Source organism: Heloderma suspectum, chromosome 6, assembly GCF_057233095.1.
Source record: "Heloderma suspectum isolate Gila_16-S chromosome 6, 16-S_ref, whole genome shotgun sequence".
NCBI lineage: Eukaryota > Metazoa > Chordata > Lepidosauria > Squamata > Helodermatidae > Heloderma > Heloderma suspectum.
Window position 1 is genome coordinate 49,015,855 of NC_139463.1, and position 20,448 is coordinate 49,036,302.

Consider the following 20,448-nt stretch of genomic DNA (forward strand, 5'->3'; position numbering starts at 1 on the left):
AGTTAAAAAAAAGGGAGGGACAGAGGGCTGGTGGTGGCGGCGGCAGTGGCTGCCTGAAGGGGAGGGACGTTTTAACCTGGTGCCGTTCTTGTTATCTTATGTGGCTTACAGTGTTCTTATTGCTTTTACCAGTGTTTGTTTGTTTTTTTGTTTATTTGCCGCCCATCTGGCCAGCTACCTGGCCACTCTAGGTGGCGTATAATACAAACCTGAACAGCCAGGTTTTCAAAGCCCAGTGGAAGCTCATCAAAGAGGGGGCATGGCGGAGGTAAGTAGGGAGGATATCCCACAGAGTGGGGGCCACCACAGAAAAGGCCCTCTCCCTAGTCCTCACCAGCCTAGCTGTCCTGGCTGAAGGGACAGACAGAAGGCCTACCGAGGTCAATCTCGTGGAGCGGCATTCCTGGGGTTGTTGGAGGTGCTCTGTAAGATAGACTGGGCCAGAACCATATATGGGTTTTAAAGGTCAATGCCAACACCTTGAATTGGGCGTGAAAGCAACCGGTAACAAGTGCAACTCCTTCAGCACTTCAGTGATGTGATCTCGCTGATGGCTGCCTTTAATTAGGCGGGTTGCCGTGTTTTGCACCAGCTGCAACTTCCAAACCGTCTTCAAGGGTAGCTCCACGTAGAGCACATTACAGTAGTCTAGGCGAGAGGAGACCAGGGCATGAACTACTGATGGGAACAGATGGTTAGGGAGGTAGGGGCGCAGCCACCATATCAGATGGAGTTGGTACAGTGCCGCCCCACTCATGGCTGACACCTGAGCCTCCATGGACAGCTGGGAGTGTAAAATGATCCCCAGGCTGCGGACCTGATCCTTCAGGGGCAGCCGCACCCCATTCAACACCAGGTCAACACCCCCCAACCTCCCCTTCTCTCCCACCAAAAGTACTTCCGTTTTGTTGGGGTTCCGTTCCAGCTTATTCCTTCCCATCCAGCTACTCACAGACTCCAGACACTTGGACAGAGTTTCTACAGCCAACTTTGGCAAGGCTTTAAATGAGAGGTAGAATTGCATGTCATCCACATATTGGTGACTCTGCACCCCAAACTTCCTGATGATAGCCCCCAGCAGCTTCACATAGATGTTAAATAATATCAGGGAGAGAATAGAACCCTGTGGCACCTTGCAAGTGAGCAGCCAAGGGTCTGAAGTCTCCTCCCCCAGAGCTACCCTCTGGTACCTGCCAGAGAGGAAGGAACAGAACCACCGTAATACAGTGTCCCCTATGCCCAACCCCTCCAGGCAGTCCAAGAGGATACTATGGACGACGGTATCAAAAGCCGCTGAGAGATTGAGGAGAACAAGGAAGGAGCATTTGCCCCTATCCAGAGTAGGGATGTACGAAAGTCACTTACCTGTTCGCGGATTATGTTGATGGTGTGGGGGGGAGGCGCTCTGTCCCTCCCCCCGGAATCCTCGCGGGGGGGAGGCGCTCCATTCCTCCCCCCCAGAATCCTCCGCGACCGGCTGTGCTCTGCAGCAGCTCCGCGGAGCAGCTGGCCAGGCCCGGCCAGGCCAGAGCTGTCCGCAGCCGGATTTCCGGCCGTGGAGGGCTCTGGGTAAAAAAAAAAAAAAAACGCGTACGCAAATGGCGGCAGCTACAGCCACCGCCATTTGCGTTCCTTATTTTTGCCCTCTTAATCTACGTAAATATTTACGTAGACTATGATGGCGAAAATCATGGGGAACGCAAATAGCATAGTGGGCGCTATTTGCGTCCCTTTTTGATTCCCCGTTTTAGCCTACGTAAATATTTGTGTAGGCTAAAATGGGGAATCAAAAAGGGACGCAAATAGCGCCCGCTATGCTATTTGCGTTCCCCTTGATTTTCGCCGTCATAGTCTACGTAAATCTTTACGTAGATTAAGAGGGCAAAAATAAGGAACGCAAATGGCGGTGGCTGTAGCCGCTGCCATTTGCGTACGCGGTTTTTGTTGTTTTTTTTAACCCAGTCATGATAGGCTACGTAAAGATTTACATAGCCTATCACATAATTTTTTTAAAAAAACCTAGTCATGATAGGCTACGTAAATCTTTACGTAGCCTATCACGTCTTTCTTTTTCTTTCTTTTCTTTTCTTTTTACAAGAGTGGAAATGGCGGCAGTGGCAGCTGGTCGGAAGACCGGCTGCCGCAGCCGCCGCCACTGAAGCCGCCGCTGTAGCCGCCGCCGCCCAGAAGATCCACCCCAGGTCTCCTGGGATCTCCTGGGAGGGATCCGCGGGGGGGCAGGCCGTTCCACCACTGAGTTCGGGGGGCCGAATGCACTGGCATTCGGCCTCATGATGATCCGTGGCGGAATTCGCTGCCATCCCTAATCCAGAGCTCTCCCCATATCATCCACCAAGGCGACCAAGGCTGTTTCTCTCCCATGCCCAGGCCTGAAGCCCAACTGAAATGGATCCACATAATCGGCTTCTTCCAAGTATGCCTGCAACTGCAACGCCACCACCCGCTCAATCACCTTGCCCCAAAATGGCAGATTCGAGACTGGGTGAAAGTTGTTCAAGTCTTGGGGATCCAAGGAGGGCTTCTTTAACAGTGGTCTTATCACCGCCTCCTTGAGGGCTGATGGGATCACTCCCTCCTCAACGGAGGCATTCACCACCACGTGAGTCGTTGTGATTCTTGTGGCAGAAAACATCAGCATTTCCTAGGTGGGAAAGTAATTTGCATTGACAATGCATACAAGCTTAATATGGCTTCAGAGCTCTATTCCACTGTCAATATTTGGAGCTCGTACATTTTTGTTTGTTCAGAATTCATTTGTATGGCCATTTGTTGTTTATTCAGACAGTCGCTTCCGGCTCTTCGTGACTTAATGACCAGCCCACGCCAGAGCTTCCTGTCGGCCGTCGCCACCCCCAGCTCCCCCAAGGTCGAGTCCATCACCTCCAGAATGTCATCCATCCATCTTGCCCTTGATCAGCCCCTCTTCCTTTTGCCTTCCCCTTTCCCTAGCATCAGCATCTTCTCCAGGGTATCCCGTCTTCTCATTATGTGGCCAAAGTACTTCAGTTTTGCCTTCCATATCACTCCCTCAAGTGAGCAGTCTGGCTTTATTTCCTGGAGGATGGACTGGTTTGATCTTCTTGCAGTCCAAGGCACTCTCAGAATTTTCCTCCAGCACCACAGTTCAAAAGCATCTATCTTCCTTCGCTCAGCCTTCCTTATGGTCCAGCTCTCGCAGCCATAGGTTACTACGGGGAATACCATTGCTTGAACTATGCGGGCCTTTGTTGTCAGTCAGACTCCCATTTCATGGCCAGTTTTGAGGAAGAAGTCAGAGGGTTCTGAAAGACATGTTTATAAATAGATTTCTAACTTGCTAATGCCCAGTTCCATGAAAAACAGACAGTAGCAGGAAGCACAAACTGTGACTGTTTAAGCTGGAGGGGGGAACCTGTCGTCTGCAGGCCGCCTGCAGGCCGCCTGCAGCCCTCAGACTAATTTCATGTGGGGGTAGCGCAGCACAGCATGGCACAGAAAGAGAAAGAGGAGCGAGAGCTCAGTGATGCTGTAAGGGCCACCCACTTTGGCTCAGGTGATGCCCACTTTTGGCTCCTACTCTGACCACCATCACCTGTGCTCCCTCTTGACTTTTTCCATGGGTCAATGGCCCTTCATAGGAAAAAGGTTCCCCACCCTGGCTTCAGCTTTTGTTTTACTCTACTTGAAGGGTCTGTGTTGGAAGTCAGCCCATGTCTAGTGTCCAATCGGGTTTCCCTCACCTCAGATCCCACAAACAGTCCTACCTAGACTGAGAAGATTATGGTATTTATGCAACACCCCTGAAATGGCCTCAGCAGCAGCAACCACAATGTGTTGCAGAGGGAGAACTGGGACAAAGCTGTCCATCCTAAGGCTGCCAACGAACCAGGAAAGAAACCCACAGTCTGACCAAGATTTTTTGTTGCCAGAAAATCAAGGGGCCAGGACTGTTCCCTGCACTCCGCTCTGCCCCCCGCCCCCCTTTGTGTGAGTATACCAGAATTTTGTAGCTGTATACCTTAGTGAATAGACAGCTTTTGTGCTGTACTCCATCCTGGACTCCCCAAATACCATTGGACTTGCTCTGATCACACCCTCCACCCAAACCAGACCCAGAAGGCTCTGTCCAAGCCCCAGAATTGTTGTTTTCAAGAGCTGGCAACCCCACTCAAGCTTCTGACCCCTCCTTCTGTGGTACTCATGCACAACAGTAAGCACAGTAACAATGGGGGTCAAGCAACACAGTGAAGGACAATGCGCTGCTGACAAGTGTCCATCTGGATGCCTCCTTGCAAGTAGATTTGTATATATTTCATATGGACGCATAACACAGGAGGCTGGTGTGGCTACTCACAAGTAAATCGACCTAAGGGCAACAGATGCACTAGGCCTCCACTTTAAACAGTGATGACGTAAGAACTCATTCCTGTCTGCCCGACATCCATGTTCGGAGCGTCTTTGTTTCCTTCTCTTCGTTTTCAGAATCCATTCTTGTGCCCATGCACCTGTGCAAACTGTAAGCAGAGACAGACACAGACCCACGACTGGGATGCCTCTGCCTCATCTGCTGCCTGGCGTGCCGCCAAAGATCTAACCACCACCTGACTATGGAGAGTCAGAAGAGAGCCCTACGAGCTCTAAGCAAACGTGAGGGCAGCGGAACAGACAAGCACCGTCCTCCCTTTCCAGTTCTTCCATGGGGCTCCAGGAAGTGCATTTGAGCCACTCAAACTGAACTTGTGTGAAGGGGGGAATGAGCTTCGTCAGGCCCTGGAGAGCAGAATGCCCATAACTAGCCTATGAGCCACAAATCACAGGCAAAGGCAGCTCTCTTGGTCCAATGTGCAGACGGTCACACGTACTTCAACATCGGCTGCTGCCTGACAAAGAGGAAGAGCCCTCACGCCAGTCTCTGCAGCGCAGCTTCATAGGGCCCCCTGGTCTGCACTGGGCCGATTGGGTCCACATAGCTACCAGGCAGGGAGACAGGTGTGGAAAGTAAGGTGACATGGGCTGTGCATTGCACGCACCGCTGGCCTTGTCCACAGAAGAGGACAGGTGCCCTGGAGTGTGCAACTGGCTCTAAAAGCCAGCCCAACCACAGTCCTTACTCCTGCGTGAGTTGCTTGCACTCTCAGGCAGGCCCTGACCTCATCAAACAAATCTAGCATCCCCCCACCCCCAAAAAACAGTCTCCCACTAGCCAATACTATTGAAACAGTGACTATGTTTTTGCCAAATGTCTCATACTTCAAGCACTCTTTGTGAGAGGCGTTTGGCATCAATTGCTAATAGCCTTTGTTCCGATGGGTCCTGAATGGGCATATTGTTTTTCAGTGTGTTGCTACCTCCACCAGCTTATTTTTCTCCCAACTGTATTTGTATTTGAGATGCTGGAACAAGGGGTTCCTCTTTGCCACCTTCTGAAATTGTGAATGTGGAGGACACCTTATAAGTCAGATGTGTCCATCTTTTAGAGATCTTGATGTGTCAATGTGATTTCTGAGTTCTAAGAGAAATGCAGATTTTGAAATCACTATTCCCAACATTATATAGCAGGGAACTTGGATAAGCGCAAATGGTTTGGTGGACAGCCTCTGCACCCCCTCAGCATCTGACAGATTTCCAGAGTAGGGGCTGGGCTCGGGAAGGAATTTTCTCACAAATCAGATTGGCCGCAACTTTGGGGTGTGTTTCCAGGCTCTTATTTTCTGCCATATGATTTACAGGGTATGACTTGGCTCACTGACGTGGGTCACCCCAACCTATAGAGCTGGCATCAGGGTAGGCATGGCTGGGCACTCGCTGAGGGCCCACACCCCAGCAGGGCCCCACCGACAAGAATGCCCTGGACTTGCTCCTCCTCCTGACCACTGTGGTCTACTTGCTTATCTGCCCCTTGCTCTGGCCCAGGCAACGGTGGTGGTGAGGAGGAGGAGGAGGAGCAGGAGATGCCATGGGCCACGGGCACCCCGGCTCTCTGCCTGCCAAGACAGCCAGTGGTGGCAATGCGGAGAAAGCGGAGGAGAAGCAGCTGGTGACAACAGTGGCAGAAGGTAGCCTCGGGGAGGGGGGCATGAAGGGTCCCTTGCCAGAAGGCCCCCCAGAACCTGGAGCTGGCACTGCTATGCTCTTTGCTCTCTGCTCTCCATGTGTGGCACACTCTGGCCTGGACTGCAGAGACTGATCTGCACGGGCTGGAGACAGTGGGCTGTCTGGCCTTTGGGGCACCTCCAGTTTCACGGCCGAGTCTCTCTCTTTGCTGACTGGGCTTCATGCCCAAATTCCAGAAACCTCTCAGAGGCCCCTTCCCCTTTTTCAAATGCTAGATGAAAATGTTAGTGGGTGAGGCAGGTGAGCAAGGAGGAGGGCTGTAAGAAAGATGTGGCGGGGGGGACGAAGGGCATGTCTCCATGAAAAACTTAAAAGCATGATTTCAACCCAGTTAACTACCATGGATTCCTCACCAGGAAATCTGGGAACTGTAGTTTATTTCATGAGGGTACTGAGAACTTCACGAGGGTACCGTCTACTTTTAGCAATCACAAGCCCCATCCTACAATTGCATTTCCCAGTGTACCGGGGGAAAAGGTTTGACTGTTAATCCAATTTTAAAATTATTACGCAGACTTCAGGGTGTAAAAGTCCAGGGAAGCATGCAGCTACTTGGAATGCCAAGGCACCTCCTACAGGGCTCAAGGCCAGTCTATTCTGATACCCATATGCTCCTGGCTTCTGTAGTCCAAGGAACTTTTCTACACGAGGCATGTATTGTGCACTCGTGATTCCTTACAGTTGTTTATGGGTTCTTTAGATGGCAGCATGATCCTCCAGTTTCACTTCTGTTATTTAAGAGTAGTTTCCCAGAAGAAAAGGTATTTTCCTCATTGTGTATTTGTGCTATTCCACTCTAGCACAGCGCCATGTAGAGGTTATGTAATGGAAAAGCAGGAAAGGAAAAGCCCTTTGGGTAGAGCTTGGATCTCAATTCTGCGACAAAACCGAAAGTAGATACAGTGATTAACAGCCTCTTGCAGAAAGGCTCCAGGAGATGCTCTCCCACATCCCTTGGGACATTGCAAGAGATCCTGAGATGTGGCTGTTAGGGTGCTTCCAGATGAGGCTTTTACTGCACCATCACCCTGCCTCCTTCATGAAATTTTACAGGGGGTCCAGAAGAAATTATCTTCCACCTGTGACCCTCCTGTGTTTTCCCACCACTTCTTCTATCTTTTTTTCTTACCATGGAAAATCCATTAAGAGAAAAAGAGGCACAATGCCTTAGCGCTGGAACCCCTCCATTGAGAAGCACCCTTCAATTGCACATTGCGCTTCATTGGGACCCTAAAAATATTGCCACCAAAGGTAACCCTTTGGATTCCCTCAGCCCCAACAAAGTTCAGGGTGGGGTCTCCAAAGAAGAGAGCCTTAAGTAGATATGCCTTTCCCAATAACTGCACCCCTTGCTAGAAACCTTGAGCTTTTACAGGGTCTCTAAATGGTTTTCTAGAGCAAGTGAGCAGGACTGAAAAGGGAAACAATGAGTAGTACCTGCTGGTCCTTAACTCTCTTCCCATCTTGGTTCAGTGTCTCCAGCCGCTGAGCGTCTCCGGTACATCCTGGGTGAAGATGATGACCCCCCCAACCCCACACTGTTCACTGAGATGGACACTCTCCAGCATGATGGAGAAGAAATGGAGTGGAAGGAATCAGCCAGGTAGGAAAAAGGGGGAAGGTGGCAAGCAGCTAGTTCTCTTTGGTGATTTGCACATTTTCCCTTCAAAAGCCATGACCACTTAAAGGGGAAAGGCCCTTTTGATTCGACCCATCCAAGGCTGGATCTGCACAATAGTTTGTGAGAGAGCAGAAAGTGGTTTGAGAGAGGCATTGATTCACACACTCTTCTTTTGCCTCTCTGCCACCTCTGCTGAAGCAGTGAGCATCTCATGCAGTGATGATCCCTCTTCCAAACACTTCAGTTTTCAGGAGGGGGTGGGGAAGCAACTGAAACTCTCCACCCCATCCTGATTCATATGCTCATTGGTTTCTGTTTTGCACCTAGAATAGAATGTGCCAAAGGCTGGTTCAGACATACAGGCAAACCCTAGTTTTTCATTACGCGAATGAGCCTTCACCTTGCAAATTCTCCTCCCTCTCCCCTTGTGCAGCCACAAGGAGGAGATCCGAAGCTCTTGCTTCTGCTTTTAAAGAATCCATAGCTTCCCGTTGCATCTCAATGCAGGGAACTGTCCTGCTAAGACTGGGCCAAGACCAGCCTTAGCAGGACAGAGGGGCCAGAGTTCAGTGGCAGAGGCCCTACTCTGCACACAGAAGGACCCAGGTTCCACCCCCAGCATCTCCAGGCTGTCAGGGTGGACACTGAGCCCATAGAATCCCAGAGTAGTTCTGATTCTGAGGAAGAGGAGTCGCTCCTGGGAGAGGAGCACGCTCCTCTTTCCCAGGGCCAACAGCTGACAGAGATTCCTCCCACTGGCATTCCTAGCTTAGATAGCAGTCCTGGGAGTGACAGAGCACAGGAAGCAGACTTGATGGATGTGCATCGCCGACGCAGAGAGCAGCGCCAAATGGAGGGCGCGGAAAGGAGGCGTAGTGCCCGGTTGGCGCGCAAACAACGGTTGCGCCCAGGGGATCCAAGGGAAAAGGGGAGGGACTCTCCCTAGCCCTTAAGTTCAGGGTCTGCCAGTGATTCCCTTTCAAACGGGGACCAACTGTTCCAACTTAGGGCATAGGTACTCTGCTGCTTATATCTAGTTGCTAACAGTAGAGTTGTTAAGTTGTAAAAGAGGAATAAAGCTTTGAAAAGAATCCCTTTGTCTGTATCTGGACTTGGCTACTGGATTAGACTGAGAGAGACCTCCAAGGAGCCCTTGACACAGGCAGAGTGAGGAAAGGATCCTGTCTGAAACCCTGGGGAGCCGCTGCCAGTCATGGGCTGGATCTACACTTACCGCCTTTTTTCGCTTCCAATGAGGTTTCACCGCCGGCCTTTCACACTACGCAGTAGCCGCCTCGAATTGGAACCGGAATTTCCCACTTCCGTGCTCCCGCTTTCAATACTCTAATATCCCGGTATTTCCCCTAAATGTGCTCTAATTTTCCGCCTTCGCTGCCATATCCAGTCATAGTCCCCTCCCCCGCCTGTCCATATGTGGTGGTGTTTGTATTTCCCTCCTGTCCAGTCACAGCTCTCGACGGCCCCATGTCTTCTTCCAGCTACCGATCGCATAGCTTCCTCAGCAGCCCCCGTTTCCTCAACAACAAGCAAAGGGCTGCATGTGCGCGCGCTTGTCTGATCTCGGAAGCTAAGTGGGGTCGGCCCCAGTCAGTAGTAGGATGGGCGACCGCCTGGGAATCAGGCTTCCTGCACTGAGCAGGGGGTTGTTCTATCCCTTCAAATGAGACTAAGTTTACCCCCTCCTATGCCCCGCTCTGGATGTTTTTTTTTTAAATTAAGGCGTTATCCTCGCAGAATCGGGGCTTCTCTGCAATGTTTTTTTTCTAATTCAGGCATGATCTTCGAAGATTCGAAGCTGTGAAGCTTGTTCTGGGCTTGTTCTGAAACCACAATTCAAGCAAACCAGAGTTCCCTGACTTTGGACATAATGGGGAACTGTGTTTTGCTTAAAAGCAGAAGTGAAAGTTTCTGATCTTCTCCTTGCAGCCATGTAAAGGAAGAGGCAATGCACAAGCCCAAGGTACATGTGGGCTCATTCACATAATGGGAAACTATGGTTTCTCCCCAAATCTGGACTCGCTCTAAAACAATAAGTTGGTCATTAAATGGGAAAGAGCAAACCAAATTGCCAGTTTGGGAATAAGGAAGTAGGCCGAGACATTGCTGGCACAGTTCTTCAAGCACAGCATTGAGAGGTTCTGGGCTATTTGGAACCAAGGAATTGTAATTTAGTAGATAGCTTCTTTTTCACCTTAACTCAATGTAATATTATTGTTCCCTTGCTGGAGACTTTGCATTAATGCATAAAACAAAGATCTGGCTTTAGGTAGCCCATCAGTCATCTCTCATGAAATTATTAATGTTTATTATTTGTTTTATTTACACTATTTGTATATTGCTCCATGGTGGGGCCGTGGTGGCTTAGTGGTTAAGACGCTGAACTGCAGACCGGAAGGTCGGCAGGACAGCAGTTCGAGACCCGAGTGCCGCGTGACGGAGTGAGTCCCAGCTCCTGCCAACCTAGCAGTTCGAAAGCAAGAAATTGCAAGTAGATAAATAGGCACGGCTTCGGCGGGAAAGGTATCAGCGTTCCGTGCACCTCGGTGTTCAGTCATGCCGGCCACATGACCACGGAAGCGTCTTCGGACAGCACTGGCTCTTCGGCTAAGAAATGGAGATGAGCACCACCCCCTAGAGTTGGACACGACTGGTTGGGGACACCTTTACCTTTTTTATATTGCTCCATATCTAAAACAGATTTCAGAGCAGTGAACACAAAAGATACAACAGTAAAAGAATAAAGGGATTAAAACACCACCTTCATATCATGCTTTTTAAAAAAAACAGAATGCTAATAGATCCCATGACTGGTCAGTCAAGGAATGCCTCCTGGAATAGTGCTGTTTTCAAGAGGCGCCAGAAACAACACAGTGTTGCTGCTTGCTTTGACCTCCAGGGGCCGGGAGTTCCAAAGAAAGGGGGCCACCACACTGAAGGTTCTTCCCCCGGGGGGTGTCTCCACGAGTGCTTTACTGCAAGTTTGCTGCATTCAGAGGTCATTCGGGGCACATTTATTTATTTATTTATTCATTTCATTTCTATACCGCCCAATAGCCGAAGCTCTCTGGGCGGTTCACAAAAATTAAATCCAAGCAGCACACAATAAAACAATTTAAAATATACAGAACATTAAAACCACAATATAACAATACAACCACAATAAAACCTAGCAGCAGTGCAGGAGTTTAAAATACAGATTTAAAACAGCAAAGATAAAAATTTAGAAAGCTAAAATGCTAAAATGCCTGGGAAAATAAAAAGGTCTTCACCTGGCACCGAAAGGAATACAATGCAGGCGCCAGGCGAACCTCACTAGGGAGCTCATTCCAGAGCTGGGGTGCCACAGCAGAAAAAGCCCTCCTCCTAGTAGCCACCCGCCTCACTTCCTTTGGCAGGGGCTCATGGAGAAGGGCCGCTGATGATGATCTTAAGGTCCGGGCAGGCACATATGGGAGGAGGTGATCCTTCAGGTAACCTGGCCCCAAGCCGTTAAGGGCTTTGAATGTTAACACCAGCACTTTGAATCGGGCCCGGAAATGGACTGGCAGCCAGTGCAGCTGGAAAAGTACTGGCGTAATATGAGCTTGCAGGCCAGTCCCTGTTAACAATCTTGCTGCCCTATTTTGGACCAGCTGAAGTTTCCGGACCGTTTTCAAAGGCAGCCCCACGTATAACGCATTGCAGTAATCCAGACGAGAAGTTATCAGAGCATGGATAACTGTAGCAAGGCTATCTCTGTCCAGATAAGGGCGTAGTTGGTATACCAGCCTAAGCTGATAAAAAGTGCTCCGTGCCACTGAGTTCACCTGTGCCTCAAGTGACAGTTCTGGATCCAAGAGCACCCCCAAACTACGAACCTGATCCTTTAGGGGGAGTGCAACCCCCTCCAGAACAGGTTGAATATCACCTAGCCGGGCAGACGAACCACCCACTAACAGTACCTCCGTCTTGTCTGGATTGAGTTTCAGTTTATTAGCCCTCATCCAGTCCATTACCGTGCCCAGGCACTGATTCAGAACAGTCACTGCCTCACCTGGTTTTGATGTAAAAGAGAGGTAGAGCTGGGTGTCATCTGCATATTGATGGCACCTCAGCCCACACCTCCGGATAACCTCCCCCAGCGGTTTCATGTAGATGTTAAACAGCATGGGGGATAAAATAGAGCCCTGTGGAACCCCATGGCACAATTGCCATGGCACAGAGCAGTAATCCCCCAGCACCACCTTCTGGAATCGGCCATCCAAGTAGGAGCGGAACCACTGTAGTGCAGTTCCTCCTACTCCCAACCCAGACAACCTATCCAGAAGGATACCATGGTCGATGGTATTGAAAGCCGCTGAGAGGTCCAGGAGAATCAACAGGGTCGCACTCCCCCTGTCCCTCTCCCGGCAGAGGTCATCCCACAGGGCGACCAAGGCAGTTTCCGCTCCAAAACCAGGCCTGAAGCCCAATTGAAATGGATCTAGATAATCCATTTAATTCAACAGTGCCTGGAGCTGCCCTACAACCACCCGCTCAAGCACCTTGCCCAGGAAGGGGATGTTGGTCACTGGCCTATAATTGCTAACATCCTCTGGATCCAGGTTAACATCCTTTGGGTCCAGGTTATTAACATGACGTTGTGGCCATCTTGCAGCCACCCTGGAGTTTCACACTGAAAAAACAGTTCTTCTGAGACTACTTTTAGTCCAATTGTTTTCTTTAATTTCGCTTGTCCGCACTTCTGTTGTGGTGTGCACCACCCTCTGCATTTAGTCAGGCATGGTTTCCCTGCCCAGGGGTGTGTCTTTCACCTGGCCGTGACCTCACTGACCCAGTCAAAGGGTATTTCCCCAATATTTTCCCTGCCTGTGTTTTCCTGATGTTTCTGCCATTTCAGGGCTGGCCATCAGAGTTCTGAGCTGCTACCTCATGGCATTGACTTCACCTTGCCTACCACTACACTCTGGTAGCCATCCCTGCAAAGTATAGGTGTGCTCCAGGCAGCCTCTAACTTTTTTTTTTAAGTAATGCATTAAAATGATATAGCACTTTTGTCTGGCAATACCTACACCCCCATCTCACTATCTCACTATTGCGCATTTGCCAGCAAGTCCTATAGCCCCTATCTCACTATCTCACTATCATACAATTGTGCAATAGTGAGATAGGGGCTATAGGATTTGCTGGCAAATGTGCGATAGTGAGATAGGGGAGAGAAAGAAATAAAAACAAAATTGGAAGAATCGGGCATAGGTTGGGGAAGCAGGTGTCTCCTCAGAAGTAACTCCCATTGTGGTCAATGAGGTTTGTTCCCTAAATATTGATGCTGCATTTTTTTACTTAGTTGTTTTGTTTCTGTAAGGAAGTAATTAATGTGAAGCTTCGAACCTTCACATTACAGGAGCTTCAGGGGAAGGAGATGGGGGGGGCCTGGAGGGGGAGAGCCTCTCTAATTGGTTGATCAGCCCCTGCCAGTCTGATGACGTTCACTCCAACTCCCCACCCCCACCCCACCTGGAAGTATGTTCCTGTGAAGCAACCTAGAATGGTGCGGTGCGCTCCTTCATGGAGCCCTGTGCGGACCAAAGCCAGTTTCTTGAAAAATCCAGGTAAGCCACCATTTGCTTCTCCTTCCATTGTCTTGGAGACACCCCCCTGGTGGACTCCAATCAGGCCATAGGTCCATGTGGAACCACCAGGAGCAAGCCCTCCGCTGACCTCAGTGACCGAGCAGGTTGGCAAGGGAGAAGGCGCTCTCTCGGGTATCCTGGTCCTAAGTAGTTTAGGGCTTTGTACATTAGCGGCAAAACCTTAAACCTGGCCCAGTAGTGAATAGGCGACCAGTGCAGTTCCCTCAGCAGAGGAGTTGCATGCTGGAGGAACGGGGCAGCTGCCGACAATAGCCAAGCTGCTGCGTTCAGCGCTCGCTCCAGCTTCCGGAGCATCCTCAAGGGCAGCCCCACGTACAGAACATTGCAGTAATCCAGTCTTGAGGGTTGTGGCTGCTGTTTTAAGTTAGGGTGGTTACATTCTACTTCCCAAACCTTCTCCTTGAAGGAGATTTCTTGATTTGCCTTCATATAGGGAGGTTCACTTATGGTTTACAAGCAGCATGCCAGAGACCGTGGGTTATTTCTCTGCCTAGTTAGGGGGGAAGACTAGTCAGAGGTCCAGGTTCACACATCGCCAGTGGTGTAGTGGTAAATTCTGAAGTGCAGGCACTTGTCATGACGATCCTTCGGGGGTAGTCCAAGAATGCAGGCCGCTGTGTTGATGTGTGTGTGTGTGAGAGAGAGAGAGAGAATATGTCTTTTGTAGGTCTTTTGCAACACTAAAGGGTCTTAACTGCCCATTCAAGACCGAGCCAGCCCCAGATACTTTGCATTACAACAGGGATAGCTCCCAACAAATACTGTTGTTGGGAAAATCCATTTCCCCCAAGCCACTGTGAGGACTGCAGCTCAGCTCCAAGGGCACAGGGAGGCCTGAGGGGGGCTGGGGTGGCAGACAATGTCATTGTTCCTGCGAATCAGGATGTTCCACTGCTTGGACTCTGTGAGCCCTGGTTCCACCACACCGCCACACATCATGCTAACCAAACATGTACCTTTGTTCACACACACACCCCACTTGGAGCAGGAGTGATCAGGCAGCATGTGCAAGCACATTACTCATACAAAATAAGCCAGGGGCCCAGAAGAGCCTTGGCTTGTCATGACATGGGGACTGCATCATAGGCATGTGAACCGAGTTGTAGAATGTGTCCACATGATTTCAGAATATGTCCTGAAATAAAATTACAGAACAGTGCACAGAGTAAGATGAAGAAGGGGAGTAAGAGAGCCAACTAGCTCCATGGTGCTTCTTGTAATGAACACTCCACAGACTTCCTTCCAGAAATGAGAACAACATGCAGAGCTATTAATCCACTGTATCTACTTTCAGTCTCATCAAAGAATTGAGTTCTGAGCACTACATGAAAAGTGCTTCCTTCCTGCTTTTCTGCTACATAACCTCTAGGTGGCACTATGGTATAGTGGCATAGCACAAATGCACAAGTGAAAAAAGCATTTTCTTTCACTTTTATAAATAAATACTGCATTTTCCTAGCTCTAAAAATCGGTTGCTACAAGTGCTATTTAGACACAGAAGTGAAACTGGAGGGTCACGACATTGTCTAAAGAACCCATAAGCAACTGTGAGCGGGGAATGATGCACACACAATAAATGCCTCATGTAGAAAACCTCACAGTATGTTGCGAAAGGCACAAAGCAAGTGTAATATAAAGACAGCCCAACTACTTCCTAAGTGGTGAGAAGGGGTGCAGCGTTTATTTATTTATTACACTTCTGTACCGCCCAACAGCTGAAGCTCTCTGGGTGATTCACAACCATTAAAACCATACAATACAACATGATAAAATGCAATATAAAAGTTTAAAAGTCCAGTATAAAATAAAAGCAAAAGACAAAATAAAGCCTATCAGCAGTGAAAAGATGTAAAATACAGTAACAGATTTAAAACAACAGAAATTGTAACTTATCCAGATTTGGTTCTGTTTGGAAGGAAGTCACTGAAGGTGTGTTGGCATTTTGTAGTATTTGGTTTATTTAGAAATATATCAGTTGTGCCTAAGTGGAGACACATCTTAATCACTCAGCAGATAGTCCAAAATCCACTGCTCCTACATCAGATCCCCAGGGAGACAGCCAGCACCCTAAGAGTGCAATCCTGGCATGCTTAGACAGAAAAAAGGCCCTACAACTCCCAGCATTCCCTGGGAATGCTGGGAGTTGTAGGGCTTTTTTCTGCCTAAACGTGCATAGGATTGTGCCCTAAGATGCTTACAGGTCCCAAATTCAGCTCTCTGTGTCTGAGTCAAAACGTCAGGTCTATTGTTCTTTTCACATAGAGATGCCTAGATTACCTCGGCTGAGAGAATACAGAACATTCCAAAAATGATCCTGTATTAAGAAGCAACTATTTGTTCTAATCATAACATATCACCTGTTGTTTACCTGGCCAAGGATGGGCCCAGCCAGACCTGGCCCTGCTTGGCTACATCATATGCTCTCAGACAACCCTCTCTTCTTTTGTCCAACGCCCCAGGCAAATCACAACAATAGTAACCAACAAGCCATCCATCTCCCTCCCCCCCCCCCCAGGTTTTAAATGGCCATGTGTAGTTTATCTGCTCCGAAATTCTGGAGAGAGAGTTCTTGGTAACATCATGGGCACCAGCCTATCACCACCATCCAGAGAGCCCACTTCTTTCTCAACCCCGGAGAGGAAAAATACCATTAGCCTGAACACCGTGGGGGCACTTCTGGTTTGGTCCCATTGCTCTGAACAAGTTGCACCTGCCTTCCCCTTTTATCCGTTTATTGAACCTTCAGAGTTCATCATTTGAGCAGTAGCTGGCGAAGAAGAAGCCCCACCAGTGCTTGACTGCCCTTAGGCACCCCAACCCTGGAAAGCAAGGGAAGGGGGAATGTGGCTGACAGCAGGCTGAAGCCCACCCTGTGGCTGGCCGTGGGCCAAGGTAGCGCTTTAGGACTGGCAGGAGGCGTGGAGGAGGCACCTGCGATTCTGAGACAAGCATTCCTTGCACGTGAACTCCGGTGGTTTTCACACCTACCCTGGAAGGAGATTTGATGCAGATTTGAGTAGGGCTCAAAAGTGGAGGAGGTGGGAAGAAGATAGCGAGGACCACTGGAACTTGCTGTTTCTTCCCCAGTGTCAAAATTCTCCTCCAGGCCAACTGCTGCTGGGGAGGGATGAGACGTTGGGCCAGGAAATCCACTGGGTCAGGACGGCTTGGAGCCTTCACAGGTCAGATTTAAAGCAGGGGTGGGGAACATGTGGCCCTCCAGATGTTGCTGAACTGTAACTGCCATCATCCCTCACCATTGGCTATGCTGGCTGGGGCTGATGGGATTTGCAGTCCAACAACATCTAGAGGGCCGCCCGTTGCCCACCCCCGTTTTTAGGTTTCTTCTCTGCCTCCTGCTCTTTCATGGAAGTTGGAGCCAGCTTCAGTCCCAATCCCTGCCCTGCCCTGCCCCTGCTTCTTTCCAGTTTTCCCAGTTGGCCTTCTCCCCTCCTTAGAACTCGTAGGCAGCAGTCCCAAACACACTTGCCAGGGACTGAACACAGGGGGACGTCCTTCCAAGCAAACATGCCTAGGTTAGATACGAATCAAACATGATCTTGGCAGTGGGGAAGTCACTTTCCGTGGCCACCCCAACACTGCTTCCAGAACATAAACCAGAACTGTGTGGGTGGGCAGGGGGAAAAGGCCATGGAATATGCCCACCTGGATTCTGCCAGGAGATAAGTGGGCATTGGACCCGCATTTGCAGCCCACAGTTAAAGAGTTAATTCTGCTCTTTTAAAGCAAACCTATAAAAGAAATTCCTTAGAAACCCCAAAACTTTAATCAAAGTATTAGAGAAAATGTAGGACATCTTCACTCTATTGAATTATGAGCTTACATTTTTTTAAAAAACAATCAAATCCACATGGAATGTTCTCTTTCTGCCTGAGGCTCTGTAAGCATTAACCAGTAATGTTGTTGTTGTTGTTGTCATCCTCGTTGTTATATGCAGTGAATCGCACACTCTGACTTTGAGGGGGAGTTGGGAGGGGACGGGTCAGGGACTCAAATAGCATTTTTGACCCCAGCTGAGCTTCTCGGCTGCGAAGAACAGAGGGGTTTGTGGGTGTTCTGTACAATTGCGCTCATTTCACATGCCAGCAAGGTGATGCTCAAAATCCTACAAGCTAGACTTCAGCAGTATGTGAACTGAGAACTACCGGAAGTACAAGCGGGGTTTCAAAGAGGCAGAGGAACTAGAGATCAAATCGCCAACATTCGCTGGATCATGGAGAAAGCAAGAGAATTCCAGAAAAACGTCTATTTCTGCTTCATTGACTACGCTAAAGCCTTTGATTGTGTGGATCACAACAAACTCTGGCAAATTCTTAAAGAGATGGGGGTACCAGACCACCTTACCTGTCCCCTGAGAAACCTGTACGAGGGTCAAGAAGCAACAGTAAGAACCGGACATGGAACAACCGATTGGTTCAAAATTGGGAAAGGAGTACGACAAGGCTGCATATTGTCATCCTGCTTATTTAACTTATACGCAGAGTACATCATGAGAAACGCCGGGTTGGATGAATTACAGGTCAGAACTAGGGATGGATGAAAGTCACTTACCTGATCCCGAAACTTGCTTCGCGGTGGGGGGGAGGCGCTCCGTCCCTCCCCCTGAAATTCTGGCGGAGGGGGGAGGCGCCCCGTCCCTCCCAGCCGAAATTCTGGCCGGGGGGGAGGCGCCCCGTCCCTCCAGCCATGAATCTTCTAGTCCTGCCGGGACGCAAATGGCGGCGGCCGTAGCCGCCGCCGTTTGCGTCCCTGCAGTCAGCCGTGATAGGCTACGTAAATGTTTACGTAGCCTATCACGGCTGACTTTGGAAAATAAATAAATAAAAGCGCGTACGCAAATGGCGGCGCCCATTTGCGTTCCTTATTTTGGCACGTGTAGTCTACGTAAACATTTTCGCCGTAGTCTACGTAAATGTTTACGTAGACTACACGTGCCAAAATAAGGAACGCAAATGGCAGCGCCCATGTGCACCGCCATTTGCGTACGTGCTTTTTTTTTTTTTCAAAGTCAGCCGTGATAGGCTACGTAAAGATTTACATAGCCTATCACGGTGTTTTTTTAAAATCTAGCCGTGATAGGCTATGTAAATCTTTACGTAACCTATCACGTTTGCTTGTTGTTGTTGTTGTTTTTACTTGGAAATGGCGGCGGCGTCAGCCGGTTGGAAGAACCGCTGCCGCTGCCGCCGAACCGCCGCTGGAGCCGCCGCCGCCAGGGACATTCAACCAAGGTAAGTCCCGTCCCGGGGGGGCGGGGGGGGGCAGGCCGTTTCTCCACCAATTTCGGGGGGCCGAATGCGCTGGCATTCGGCCTCCCCAAGATTTGTGGAGAAATTCTCTGACATCCCTAGACTCAGAACTAAGATTGCCGGGAGAATTATCAACAACCTCAGATACGCAGACGATACCACCCTAGTGGCAGAAAGCGAAGAGGATCTAAAGAGCCTCTTGTTGAAGGTGAAAGTGGAGAGTGCAAAAGCTGGTTTGAAACTCAACATTAAAAAAACGAAGATCATGGCATCTGGCCCCATCACTTCCTGGCATATAGAAGGGGAAGAAATGGAAGCAGTGACAGATTTTATTTTCTTGGGCTCCAAGATCACCACAGACGGTGACTGTAGCCATGAAATTAAAAGACGCTTGCTCCTTGGGAGGAAAGCTATGGCAAACCTAGACAGCGTAGTAAGAAGCAGAGACATCACCTTGCCGACAAAGGTCCACATAATCAAAGCTATGGTTTTCCCAGTAGTAATGTATGGCTGTGAGAGCTGGACTATAAGGAAGGCTGAGCGCCGAAGAATTGATGCTTTCGAACTGTGGTGCTGGAGAAGACTCTCACGAGTCCCCTGGACTGCAAGGAGGTCAAATCAGTCCATCCTAAAGGAAATCAACCCTGACGGCTCATTGGAAGGACAGATACTGAAGCTGAAGCTCAAATATTTTGGCCACCAAATGTGAAGAGAAAAGTCACTGGAAAAGTCACTGATGCTGGGAAAGATTGAAGGCAAAAGGAGAAGGGGATGGCAGAGGATGAGATGGCTAGATAGCATCACCGATGCAATGAATATGGACTTGAGCACGCTCCGGGAGAGAGCGGAGGACAGGAAGGCCTGGCGTGCTATGGTCCAGGGGGTCATGAAGAGTCAGACACGACTTAACGACTGAACAACAACAACAATGCCATAAGGAGATCAATGTCATGAGGTCAGGCAGTTAATAAGATAGACCTTTCATTAACTCGTGTGTCTCTCTTTCCCATGTGCATCAGTGGTTTTCAGCTTGTGCCACACATCATGACCTTGTCTAATGTGCTCTCGCTGCTGGGAGGGAGGGGGAATGGCCCTCATTAAAGGAAGAATGGTTGTTCTTTGCATCTGTATTCACAATAGCCAATGCAGGTCTCCAGAAGCTGCACTGGGGGCAGAATGTGGGGATGCATTCTAGAACGCCCCCCCCCCCCCCGTAGCTTTACAACCATTGCTGATTCAGGGATGGGAGGGAGGCAAATGTAACACTTCTTTCTGGGCGTGCCTTGGAGAAAACCCTGCAATGCCAAGCTTCGTTTTAGGGTTAGCATTCTTTGTATAGTTGCTACATTCGGGGCTGGGCCAGTGCGAGGGGCAGGCGCAGCCGGGCTCTGGCCCAGGGTCCGCAGGGGCCCGCTGACAAGGCCCCCCTGGACTTGCTCCTCCTCTTTGCCGTGACAACCTGCTTGGTCCCCTGGCCTCTTCTCTGGCCCAGGCAACGCTGTGGTGAGAAGGGGAGCGGCAGATGGCCTGGCCCCGGGCCCCCACCTGCCGAGCCCACCCGCAGGAGAGGGCGAGGTACCAGAGCCGCGGGTGGCAATAGCGGGGGGAGGGTGCCTCACTGGGGGGGGGCAGGAGGGTGTCTTGCCCACAGGCCCTCAGAAACCTGGAGGTGGCCCCGATTCAGTGACATCTAGGCAGTGGATAGACTGAGCCTGTTTATAGCCAGACAGGTGGCTCAAGACCAGGGAGGGCAGCTGAAAGCACGGTGCGTGTGCACGTGCGTGTGTGC

The 20,448-nt window shown here is 49.9% G+C and overlaps 2 protein-coding genes across 2 annotated transcripts in view; one reads left to right on the plus strand and one right to left on the minus strand.

Annotated features, from left to right (window-relative positions):
* Window positions 1-20,448, minus strand: part of LOC146340798 (uncharacterized) — an 815,287-nt gene that overhangs the window by 522,412 nt on the left and 272,427 nt on the right. The window lies entirely within an intron of this gene.
* SLC4A5 (solute carrier family 4 member 5) overlaps window positions 5,957-20,448 on the plus strand; it is a 125,382-nt gene continuing 110,890 nt past the window's right edge. Inside the window, exons 1-2 of the mRNA XM_084807035.1 lie at window positions 5,957-6,056; window positions 7,588-7,717. Of these exons, the coding sequence (XP_084663161.1) occupies window positions 5,957-6,056; window positions 7,588-7,717 (230 nt within the window). The remainder of the gene's footprint in view (window positions 6,057-7,587; window positions 7,718-20,448) is intronic.